Source organism: Sebastes fasciatus, chromosome 21 (assembly GCF_043250625.1).
Source record: "Sebastes fasciatus isolate fSebFas1 chromosome 21, fSebFas1.pri, whole genome shotgun sequence".
Lineage (NCBI taxonomy): Eukaryota > Metazoa > Chordata > Actinopteri > Perciformes > Sebastidae > Sebastes > Sebastes fasciatus.
The window spans coordinates 25528694-25541047 of NC_133815.1; the positions used below are offsets into that span (position 1 = coordinate 25528694).

The 12354-nt window shown below is 41.0% G+C and overlaps 1 protein-coding gene across 1 annotated transcript in view; it reads right to left on the reverse strand.

Annotated features, from left to right (window-relative positions):
* Positions 1-12354, reverse strand: part of plppr4b (phospholipid phosphatase related 4b) — a 40896-nt gene that overhangs the window by 13109 nt on the left and 15433 nt on the right. The window contains exons 2-4 of the mRNA XM_074622033.1: positions 9251-9436; positions 4284-4413; positions 2679-2874 (exon numbers count right to left, since the gene is read on the reverse strand). Of these exons, the coding sequence (XP_074478134.1) occupies positions 2679-2874; positions 4284-4413; positions 9251-9436 (512 nt within the window). The remainder of the gene's footprint in view (positions 1-2678; positions 2875-4283; positions 4414-9250; positions 9437-12354) is intronic.

Genomic DNA, 12354 nt, shown 5'->3' on the forward strand with positions numbered 1-12354 from the left:
TGGAAAAGTTCCTTCGATGGAAATGCACTATTTTGTCAGGGAGTGCTAAATATGGTGTTTTTTTATTAGTCAGTTGGTCCTTCTGCCTCTGCTGTTAAAAATAGGTTAATACCCCTGATGCACAACCACTGCAGCAAAACAGCGTTTCATGCTGCTCTGCATACAAGACTGAAGCTAGAGCTGCCACAGAGCGAGTGGAAGACAGTGTTGATGCCAGGAGCAGTAGGTTATATTTAGACCCCCATAGTCTGCAGCCAAAACTACGCGTGTCCCAAATGCACGGGTCAAACCTAGCCTCATCCCCTTTGCCCACATCCCTATGCTGTCTACTGTCACAGACACACACAAACACAAACACACACACACGGACGAAGACACACAGACTCAGTGTAGATGACCTACGCCGGGACACACTGCCTGCGTGAGCAGCACGTGTGCATCGCGGAAACTCTTGCTTTTTATTTCGGCGCTCACGTTAACAGATTAGAGCAACAACGCAGCCCGTGTGAGCAGCAACAACAGACAGTGAAAATAATCTTTTGACATTATATTGACATAATACCAGCAACAATGTCTATATCCATAGAATGTCATGGTATAAATCATCAATAAAACGGCTGCTTCGTGGCCAGTATGCCAATGAACGAATGTATGAAGAAATGTAAATGTAATAGCACAGCACAGAAATTTAGCTCCTTTATTTAACCCATCCTAGTATATTAGGATCAGTGGGCAGCTACTATACAGCGCCCGGGGAGCAGTTTTGGGGTCTGGTACCCTGCTGAAGGGCACCTCGTCAGTGCCTAGGAGGCCAACTGGCACCTCTCCAGCTACCAGTCAACCCTCTGTACTTGGTCTTTGTGGGGACTTGAACCGGTGTCCCTCCGGTTCCCACGCAAAGTCCCTACGGACTAGTGATGTGTCGTTTGCGAGCCGGCTTCCGTCCGAGAGACGCTTTTTTTTTTTTTTTAATGAATTAAAGGCAGAATGATAGGGCGATCTTCTCCACGCCACGGGCACTCCATGCACTGACTGTGATTGAATGTTGTGTTAATGACGTCCGTGCGAACAATCAGGTGATGACAGACAAGGATCATACCATCAAGCAGGGAGGGGCGGCTGTGCACGGCGCGCTAACGGTCTACAGGTACAGAGCAGGAGGGAGAAGAGTAGAGAGAGAGAGAGAGAGAGAGAGAGAGACGATTGCAGTGCGCGGAAACGAAGCAGCATGTAAAATTATGGTATTCTGGAAATTATAATATTTAGTATAATTATATTGAATAATTTAAGTGATATTGTGCACACATGCTAATCATAGGTCAAAACAGCACTAAATTTGTCTGAATTATAAAAGGCAGAAGTTGTAAAACGAAGAGCTGTTTGGGAGCCGAAAGAGCCGGGTCTTCTTGGTGAGCTGAGCCAAATGACCTGGTTCACTAAAAAGAGCCGGAGTTCCCATCACTACTACGTAACTGAGATATTGCTACTGCTGGTTGCCATTTATTTCAGCTACCGCTAACCGTCAACACTTCCTGCATGTGTTTCAAATTAAAAGCCAACCAGTAATGATAGGGAATTACATCTTTTGAGGTACTGGAAGGCTTTTGAAACATCTGTAAATAAGCGAGTGGAATAATTAGTGAATGCAAAGAGTATTTTATTAGAGAGGGGTCTGTGAGAGCAGCAGATTAAAAATAATTAAAAATAATGGTCAATCTTTTATGTATGTATGTTTCAAGTAAAGACCTGTCTGTAGTTATATATTTGAGATAATAATAGTATTTCTGCTTGGCCAAAGATGGAGTCATTGTCTAATATTATTTGCCCCATAATGTGCTTGCAATGCACCACAGAGCACTTCTGTTAAATACAAGGGTGTTTCTGCAACTACGGTCAATCTTGACTCTCAAATAAAATAAAAAAATCAACCTCTATGATTTTTAATTTTCAGAGTATGTAATAAAAATAAACAGCTCCGCAAAATGACATATAGTTGTTAAGATTTCAATCTGTAACATGTTTATTTTTTATGGTTATCATCACTTGTTCTTATACTAAATGTCCTTACTGCAACAGTACAATCATGTTCATTTTATACATTTTCCTTTTTTAATTTCTATAATATTTTTTTTAAAACATTTAAATTAATTTTCATCAAGCTTTGTGGATCATTGTAAATACTGATGTAACATTTTTTTTTAAAAACGGGATTTCATGATTTTGTCTACACCCTGAAAAATGTAGACAGTAATCATAGATGTCAGTCTTCATACACCAAAAATATAAAATATGTTGTGTTTTATGACAGATATTACAATTGTAATGTCTAATATCCTTACTGCTGGACATGTTGCGGAAATTACATTTTTGCTACTATTGTAGATATACGGCAGCTAGCGAGGTCTGTTACGTTAGCGTCTAATATACATGAATTCAACAGTAATATTAAGTTTTTTTTAAATGTAGTTAAAAATACACAATACTAAGCTGTATAATAAGGACAAACAATTAATACTTGAGAAGAAAAGGTGATCTTCACCTTGTTTTTCTTGATTAGTACGGTCACCTATGGGGGCCGCCCAACCTGTCCTCCATGTGCTCACGTACTAACTTCTGTTTCCATGGAAACTAGATTTGTTTGGCTTTTGAATAAAAATGTTACTGCTGCGCTTCCTTACCTGCCCTGCATGATGGCTGCCGGGTCGGCCCCTGAGCAGATATCCTCCATGACGAAGGGGTTCTGCTCACAGCTGACGTTGAGCGTGGTGTAGTTGGGTTTACACACAGTGAGGAAGTAGGGCGTTGGGTAGCCGGTCATCAGTTGGAGGATGTCAGTGATTAGGGCCGTGGCACAGAGACCGAAAGCATGGACGCCTGAGGATAGAGGATGTGATGTAAAGGTTGGGAGACGAGCTGAACATACAGACTGAGGTATAAACACTACTGATATTACAACACATTCTTACTCCCAACTCATCGAATAACACCGCTTGGTCAGTGGCCCTACGCTTCAAACTATTGGTGCCCCTTTAGCGTCAGTTTTGGACGTGTCAGGGACGGTGTAACATGAGTAGTGTTTTTTCAAAATAAACTACCGTATTCACAGGAGAAAGTACAGTTTACTCTTGTAACATGCATACAGTGTCTTTTCAAAATAAACTTCCAACGTAGGTTTGCTTAGTTTTTACTAGAGCTGTCAATCAATTTAAATAGTTAATTGCAATTAATTGCAAATTAATCACACATTTTTTATCTGTTTAAAATGTACCTGAAAGGGAGATTTGTCAAGTATTTAATACTCTTATCAACATGGGAGTGGACAAATATGCTGCTTTATGCAAATGTATATACATATTATTGTAAATCGATTAACAACACAAAACAATGACAGATATTATCCAGAAACCCTCACAGGTACTGCATTTAGCATAAAACAATATGCTCAAATCATAACATGGCAAACTGCAGCCCAACAGGCAACAACAGCTGTCAGTGTGTCAGTGTGCTGACTTGACTATATTCTATCAGTATAGGCTGTACTGAATGTCATTAATTTTTTACATTCAAAGCTTCTATTGAGTTTTTTCAATAAAGCTTTGAATGTTTGTCATCATATATTGAAGCAGAATATTCCGTTGGATAAAAACATTTTGGAAACGACTATATCTTTTTAATATACGTCTTTTTTTAAATACTTTTGGACCGAAGACTGAGACAATTAAAGTTACAGAGACAACTAATTGAGTCCAATAGTTTCTGATGAGTGCAACCGCCGTAGCCTGGCTCCATCCACCCCAACCTCCTCATTACGTGCACTTTCTCGCTCGTTATACTACATCAGTGGCTCAGACTGTCTAATAATGACATGGGTTCATCTTATACAGACATTAAGGGGAGCCTGGGTGTGTCGGTATCAGACCTGGATGGATGGATGGATGGATGGATGGATGGATGGATGGATGGATGGATGGATGGATGGATGGATGGATGGATGGATGGATGGATGGATGGATGGATGGATGGATGGATGGATGGATGGATGGATGGATGGATGGATGGATGGATGGATGGATGGATGGATGGATGGATGGATGGATGATGGATGGATGGATGGATGGATGGATGGATGGATGGATGGATGGATGGATGATGGATGGATGGATGGATGGATGGATGGATGGATGGATGGAAACTTTATTGATCCAAGCTGGACATTAAATAGTCATCAGTCAGCCTCCATACTTTGAGGTCAGTGTATAGAAAGAAAGAAAAAATCTGTGTACCAACGAAGCGAACGGCTCTGCGTATGAAGGAGTTGAAGTTGCAGCCAGCGGCGTTGATGTTGGCCTCGGCCCCGCCGCCGCTCTTCCTCCGAGACAGACAGCAGAATAGGATGGCCTCTCCGATCATTATCTGTCAACACACATCACACCACCATATGTATAAAATCTCAGTAAAATAAGTCACTATGTGAAATGTCTCCTATGGGGACTAACATCATCACACATGAATACAGCTGGGCTCATTGGATCCACAAGAGGCTCAGCTTTACAGTGAGACCCATTTATGGAATTCCGCGACCCCAGTATGCAGAAATAATCAAATACACCATTTTAGTATAGGCAAAAATAACACTTTTATACTGCATGAAAAAACTGCATGTGATTATCATAAAGTGTGCATGTCTGTAAAGGGGAGACTCGTGGGTACCCATAGAACCCATTCACATTCACATATCTGGAGGTCAGAGGTCAAAGGACCCCTTTGAAAATGGCCATGACAGTTTTTCCTCAAAAGAGTGTAGCTTAAAGCCCGGGACACACAGGGAACGTCAGCACCTGAACCTGTTGTTTTATTTCGGCGTCCATATTAACAGGTTAGAGCAGCCACACAGCCTGTGTGAGCAGCGCGGCTCCAGAAATGAATAAAGTACTGGCCTTTAATTGTGGACTATTACTATTAGTTACAAATTACCACACGTTTCTTAACCTTTTTCTGTCTAAAATAAATATAAATTACATTTATAATGAAATGAAATGGCCATTATGAAAGGCAAACTCTAGTTAGAAAGAAAGAGCTGGCAGCAGTAGCAGCAGAAACGCTGCCGGTGTGGACGCCACATGCGTGAGACACGCAGCATTTCAGCAAAGTAGCTGGCCTGCGCTGCTCATGAGGGCAGTGTGTCCCCACCATAACTTCGTAGCGTTATTTAGCCTCCTTCACGACATGAAAAATACAACCTCCGAAAGACAAAATAGCATCTGGGTCTGGCCACATCATTAAGAGGATAATTCAAAATCGATACAGTGTTTTGGAGACTCATGTATGAATATTTTCTTACACCCCTATTGGACACATGTACACAGTAACATCCGAGTCTCTGTAACCTGCTAGCCTGGTATTGGCTGTTTGATGTGGGCGGTGTCCCACAGCTCAGCCTAGCTATGGCCCTCCAAGCTCTTTTTTAAGCCAACTCCTTCTTGTGTGATCCACTCATACACACTCCTTCAGAAGTGACACATGGTGATGCGGTGGGATACCTGGCTATCTGCAGAGCACCTACAGTATCTAGATCACAGAAAAGGAGGGTGGAGAAGATAGTGTGTAAATGTTTCAGACCTCAGATATTAAAGTCGGTAATGACATCGGCTCCAACCTTTACGTAACGTCCTCTGTCGACAGGCGTTCATGCTTTGGGTCTCATCGCCGACATGGATGGAGAGGAAAAAGGAAGGCAGCAGCAGTGATGGCCAGAGAGAGGGATTAGGAGTACTTAGAGGAGGGCCTCCAGGGGTCTGCATAATACTGAAACTGACACGCTGTACTTCTGAGTCTCACTAAACCTGGTTTATCTGGGAAATGTAAACCATATTTTTCTCTTGCAAAGAAGAAACAGACGTTTTCTCTTCTGGAGTTTAGATTACTTTTGTTTTATTTACAGACTGCTATTACCATCACATTTTGTATTTTTCTTGTTTTACCAATTTACTGTGTATTCCTGTAAAAACATCTAGGGCATAATGACACTCAAACTCTCTACTGAAAGCCAAAGAGTCAACATTACCACCAAAACATCCAAACACAGCAGCGGTGAGCTGCTTCTCTTCTTGAGATTCAAGGTCTCGCCTATTTTTACCATGCGGTTCACAGCAACAACAGACAGTGAAAGTGATCATTTTACAGTATATTGACATCATAACAGCTACATTACTACAGTTTCAATGTCTGGGCATCTGTAGAATATGTCACAGACAGTGGAAAAAAAGTAAAGATTTATTTTTAAATCAACACTTTCTGCTTCTGTTTCAAAATAAAAGCCTTCAAGTGTTTTGAGCAGGGTGCCGGACCCCCAAACTGCTGCCCGGGTGCTATATAGCTGCCCACTGCTCCTCATAGGCTACTAGGATGGGTTAAAAGCAGAGAGTACATTTCACTGACTGCTGTGTACAAAAAACAATGTGTTAAAGTATTACGCAGAGTGGCTCATTTCATACCGTGTTATTATTAATAACTAATATCACGGATGCTTTTATGTCTGAGCAGCATTCCTGTTGTAGTTGTTCAAGGTGATTTGAAATACTTACATACAGTAAAATAAAATGTTGTGCAGTTTAATCTTTAAAAATCTTCAATGTTTAAGAGTCTTTAAAAAAACTTTTTTTTTTTTTGCAGCTTCTTGCAACAAGATAAAATAATCTACAATTGTTTTCCATAATGGTAGATTAATTTATCTACAATTTTCTTCCATAATTGTAGATAAAATAATCTGCAATATGGAAGAAAATGACTTTAGAAAAAAAAAATCCTAATTTGTTTATTTGAAATCAAATCTAAATTTCAGACTAAAATGACTTGATGAGTTTTTTTCACTGGACAATGAATCTTGCAGGAAAAGCGGAATATATTTTGTATGAAAACTAACTAAAGCTGAAGTAAAAAGTACAATATTTGCCTCTGAAATGTAGAAGAAGTATAAAGTAACATAAAATAGAAATACTATGAAGTAAAGTACAAGTACCTGAGTACTACTTAAGTAGACGTTCTTAGCTACATCCCACCACTTGTTACAGGCATGACTTCTATTATTGCATTAACATGTCAGAGATCTTTAGTCAGATTCTACTATAGTTGTGTAGTGTGTGTCAGTGATGGAGCGTACTGTCTGTGCTGTGTTGTTCCTCTACTGACAGATGCAGTCGTCTGGGAGACAAAGTACTTAAAGCTTCGCCTGTTTTTTTTGTCAGCGCAAAATGTAGTTGAGCTGGTGTTTTTTTTCACTGTGAACATGCCCTGCAGTTTGATTCAGTGATCAGCTCTCAGAGGAGCGGCCGTCATCCAGATGGGACGTGACTGAAGTCTGAAGAGTCTGATCTGATGAACACTGTTGTGGTTGATGTGGCTGGATTCATTATACTGTTCAGTGTTACCAGTGTCAAGAAAAGTTGCATGTTCTCTGTCAAATAGTTTGCAGTATAGCCCAACTCTAGTTCCACAAACATCACATTTCATATTAAAACCAGAATACTAGCGTGGATGTCAATATACTCACACAGACTATTAGGCAGTAATTGAAGTATTGATTGAGTCGTTTGACTTAAGGCCGGCCCACATTAAAAGATTCTTCAAATCTTAGCAGATGTTGAAGATGTGAGAGACTCCACTCTTAACGACATCTTATGTTACATTTGTCTGTGGGTTTTTTGTATGTTACCGGTTTGTTCCAGTAATGTGTGGAGAGCAACGATTTGGCCCAAACAGCCAAAACACCACACACTAACAGATTCATTCATCAACAACTAGACAGTCCCCACCAGGGTCTGAAATGCCACTGTGACAGGTTAGTATTTTTTTTTGTCTGCCACTCAGAAATGTTATCTGCCACTTTTGAAATCTCTGCGCTAAATGAAGGAATAACATTTTAGATCTGATGTAATTCAATGTTCGATATATTTAACATGAAAAATATTATATACATGATACATAATAGTGTTTTAATTACACCGTAGGTTCCGGGGGAGCCCTGTTTCTGGGGGTGGGAGGGTACTGTAGCCTACACAGTACTGTACTGTACTTTGTTATTGCCATCTGTAGTGTTTATTTGCATAAAACCACACAATTCAAAAGATTATGATTATTTAAATATAATATTTATAATCAGGTCATAATTCCCTTTCTATTATCTATTTTATATTGCTGTGAAAAAAATAGCATTTGGTCAAAAAACAAGATTTTGCATAGGATCCCCAAAAAGTTAGGACCGGCCCTGCTAGCTGAGCTCTAAAGTTGAAGGAGCTGCTGGAGATGTAATAAGGCGAGACGCAGCATGTTGGTACGGACAAAACTCATTTATTGCAGCCTTATTACCCAAAGGTAACGTAATCGTCAGCTCACGTTGGCTGCCGGCTTGTTAGCGAGCGTTAACTGTAACGTTACCGTTAACATCAAACAGTCTAACGTTAACTAACTGGTAACGTTAACCTTTAAATCAAACAGTCTAACGTTAGAGAAAAGTAGAAAGTTTACCTCATTGACTTGGGAATAATTCCCCGTCGACGCTGCAGCTGTCCTGAGATCAGAGGCCTGCAGTATATGTTATGTGCGTGTGTGTGCGTGCGGGACGGATCGGGCGCATACAGTGTGTATGTGTGTGTGTGAGATTTTCATGTCTTTTATATTATAAAACAGGTTTAAGTGATATATAAATACTGTAAAAGTATCAAACGCTCAATCCACAGAAAAATACACACAGTTGTATTCAGAAATTGTGCGTTTGAAACAAGCCGTCAGGATTTCTGTCCATTTGTGATGTCACAAATCTACAATATTTAGACAATTTCACAGTTTTAAACGTAAACATTCTAAATGTGCCCCGTTTATTTCCTGTTGCAGTGTATGTGAATGTCATCAGCTGACAGGAAGTAAACATGAGCTCAAGCTGTTGCCTAACAACGCAATTCCATTGCCATTCCGTTGAAATGCACTAAAACGGAGTGTTTCAGCCAGAGGGTGAATACAGGTATATTCAGGCAGACAGTACGAGAAAAATAATGTGTTGTTTGAACACTAAAGCATGTAAACGTGTTCTAGTAGAAACACAAAATACAAGTATGAACCTGAAAATGAGCACGATATGTCCCCTTTAATGTTTGAAATGAACAAGGCGGCCCTGTGGTATAGTCTATAGTTAAATTTGAAACTTGTTGGAAATAAACAAGCTCAGATGCTGCTGTCTCTTGCAGTGAATCCTTACCGTGATGGCAGGACCGGCGAAGGCCAGGCTGAGCAGCATCAGGAGGGGGATGACTTCATGGTTGGGGTCGATGTAGGGAAGGCTCAGGCTGCGGTCATGGCAGTTGAAGCCAGACTTCACCGGCTTGAACACATCTGTCCACTCCAGGAAGTACAGGCTGACCACGGACGACACCAGGATCGGCAGCTGTCGACGGACACAACGAGAGAAGATGTGAGGGAGCCGTAAACTGCCGAGGCAGACTGCCAATGAATAAATAAATAGAAACACAGGCAGTGAATGCTGCAAATGTCCCCATAACACTATGGTTCAATGACCATGCTAATTTGATTTGATAATGAGGACGAGGGCATGGAAAATAGTTTTCATGACCTGAGGGGGTGGGGGGTGAGGATGGTGCTGAGGGTGATGGAAGATGGCGTGTGCAATTCATTGCTCAGCTCAGATATTCTCCATGAATCCGCCCAACAAACGGAATGAGAAACAGCTAGTTCATGTTTATTATAGTCAGCTCGAGGTCTCACAATCATAAAAGACCAATCATAGCACAGCAGTTCAATCCCAACCATGAAATAAAGTTAGAGTCATAAAGCTGCTGTTGATCCTTGGGCAAATCAAAGTGCTTTATGTGCAACACAGCAAGGGATCAACTCTGCAGAGGGCTCAATGGTTATGTTGAGTTTTTCTTTAGACTTGCTGAGTGGCTGGCTGCAGCAATTTCACCGCTGACCTGGTCACACTGTTATTTCACTAGTGGATATCAGACACTGAGAGAGCAGGGCTGTGGAGCTGAGAGGACAGAGTCCACACACACTGTTTTCACCAGAGACGCCAGCAAAACTGTCCACACAGAGTTTTCAACAGGTCATTTAATAACTACTAGGGCTGGAACGATACACCTATCTCCCGATTTGATACTATCACGATACTTGGGTGCCGATTTGATATGTATTGTGATTTTTAAGTATTGCAATTCTACAAGTATTGCGATTCAATATCATGATTTTTGTTCACTTTTTTAACACTAGACCATGGGGAAAAGTTGAATCATCCACTTCTAGGGACTTTGTCTTTGGAAAATATCTAAATGAATCCAGTAAAAATGTTTGATTTTCAGCATGTATGTAGTCAGAGATGTCCTGAAGTCAAATATATCAGTCATTGTCAGGAATTACTTATTAAAAAAAATTATCTAGCAACCCAAAAATAAAAAAATAAAGACATTTCTCTCACAGATTAGTGGTATTTTCTTTTTAATTTATAAGGGACATATAATGTTTTATACTTCTGGTGAATATAATCCAATCAATCCATATATGTGTTTTGTATATACAGTTCCCTTTGTTAACACTTTATTTCGAAAAGCGGACGTAGTCCCACGTGTCTACTTCCTCTAACTTCTCCAAGGCGGTCTCTAGCTCTACCATCAGCTCCGTTCTCTTTATCCATCCATGATCAGCTCCATCAGGGCCGTTTGAATGCAGAAAACATAAATGTCAGTATATGGGTGCTCTACAGTGGTAGCGTCGGCTCATTTGACCACGGAGATGAGAGCGACGGCCGACTCGACCGCACGTTACCGCCATACAATAACGTTTCCTGTCTGTGACAGAGTTAGCATGCAGCTTTAGCTCTGCTCTGTCTAGCTCTGCTTTTCCTGCAATGTGTGAAACCCAAAGTGTTTCCATCCTTTACTGGATGTGTAGTGTTTACCACGCTGGATTTAACATGTGAGGGTGCAGGTCGTATCCACGAAGACCCTCCAACGTTTTATACTTTCTGAGGTTTGTTTTGGTTGACGGATACGGAACGGATATGACGTCACGTTACTCAGAATACAACAATAAAAGTGGTAACTTCCTTCCACCTCAAACTAAGCAAATATATTGATTCTGGCATTATCAAATTGAGCAAGAGGCGGGCTTTACTACTTCACTACCACTTCCTTCCTGAGATGTGGAAGGGCTAGCTCGCTAGTTAGCTGTTAGACTGTGAGAGAGCTACGAAGTATGTGAGAGGGAATTCATATCTCATGTTGTGATACTTTCATGTAGGCTACTGTATTTGAGAGAGAGGCTACCACCGATAGCAGCCGCCATTTTGGCTCAGCCATCTCCATGTTTGCTTGTGAATCGGAGGCCAGAGCCGCGTGCAGGCACCTTTAAGTGAAAACTCAACCCAACACTGCACTTCTGTTGGGTCAAATTCTTTCCCAGATACTTTCTAACAACCCCCCCGCCCCCCGGCACAGAGACAGGTGCATGTGTAGGCAGAAAGCCTGATGTGTACCTGAAGGCAGTAAAGTGTCCACAGAGGACTGCAGCGAGGTGCGTCAGTGGGAGTTAAATGTGGCCTAGAGCATCATGGGCTTTGTGATGCAGCTCAATAACCTGATTCACTGTGATACACAGTGGCACAGCATAGCTCGCTCAGCTAATGCTGAGTAAAGCAACGTGATGGAGGAGGGCCCCCCCGCTAGGAGCCCAACACAGGGAGACCTCTTCAAGTCAACACACAGAGGACCTCTGTTAGAAGACTTCCTTCTGTCTCACATCGCTGCCAGGGGTTACTCACCAACACACTAGTTTTCCTGTCTTTCTTTACAAAGAGAGAGGTTTCATCTAGTTTAATGGTAACCTCAGGGGAACTAGGACATTTGGAGAGATGGGGGGGGGAATAGGTCTTCTACAGTAATTAGTGAAAACAAAAAATGCAGCTTTTTTATTTTCATATAAATATGATGTAATTATAAACTAAGGCCATACATTGAAGCACAGGCTCAACCAGAACTATGCTAAAAAACTTAGCTTTTTATCTCCCACTCATTCAACAGTGGCTCATTGGTCATAATTCATAATGTAACAGTTGAGGCACTCAAATACTGACATATTGTCAATGAGAAAAAATTAGTTACAAAAATAAAATCACAAATCTGTAATGTAAATGTAATGTTCCATCGTAAGGTTGTTGGTAAATCCTCAACTGCTGCTTATGCTAGTTTATAGTTTATAGTTTATACAGGGCAGGCACAACAGACTAACAGTCACACGTGAAGGCTCACGTTCTTTGACCATATGCTTTAATTCTGTAGTGTGGTCGTATAA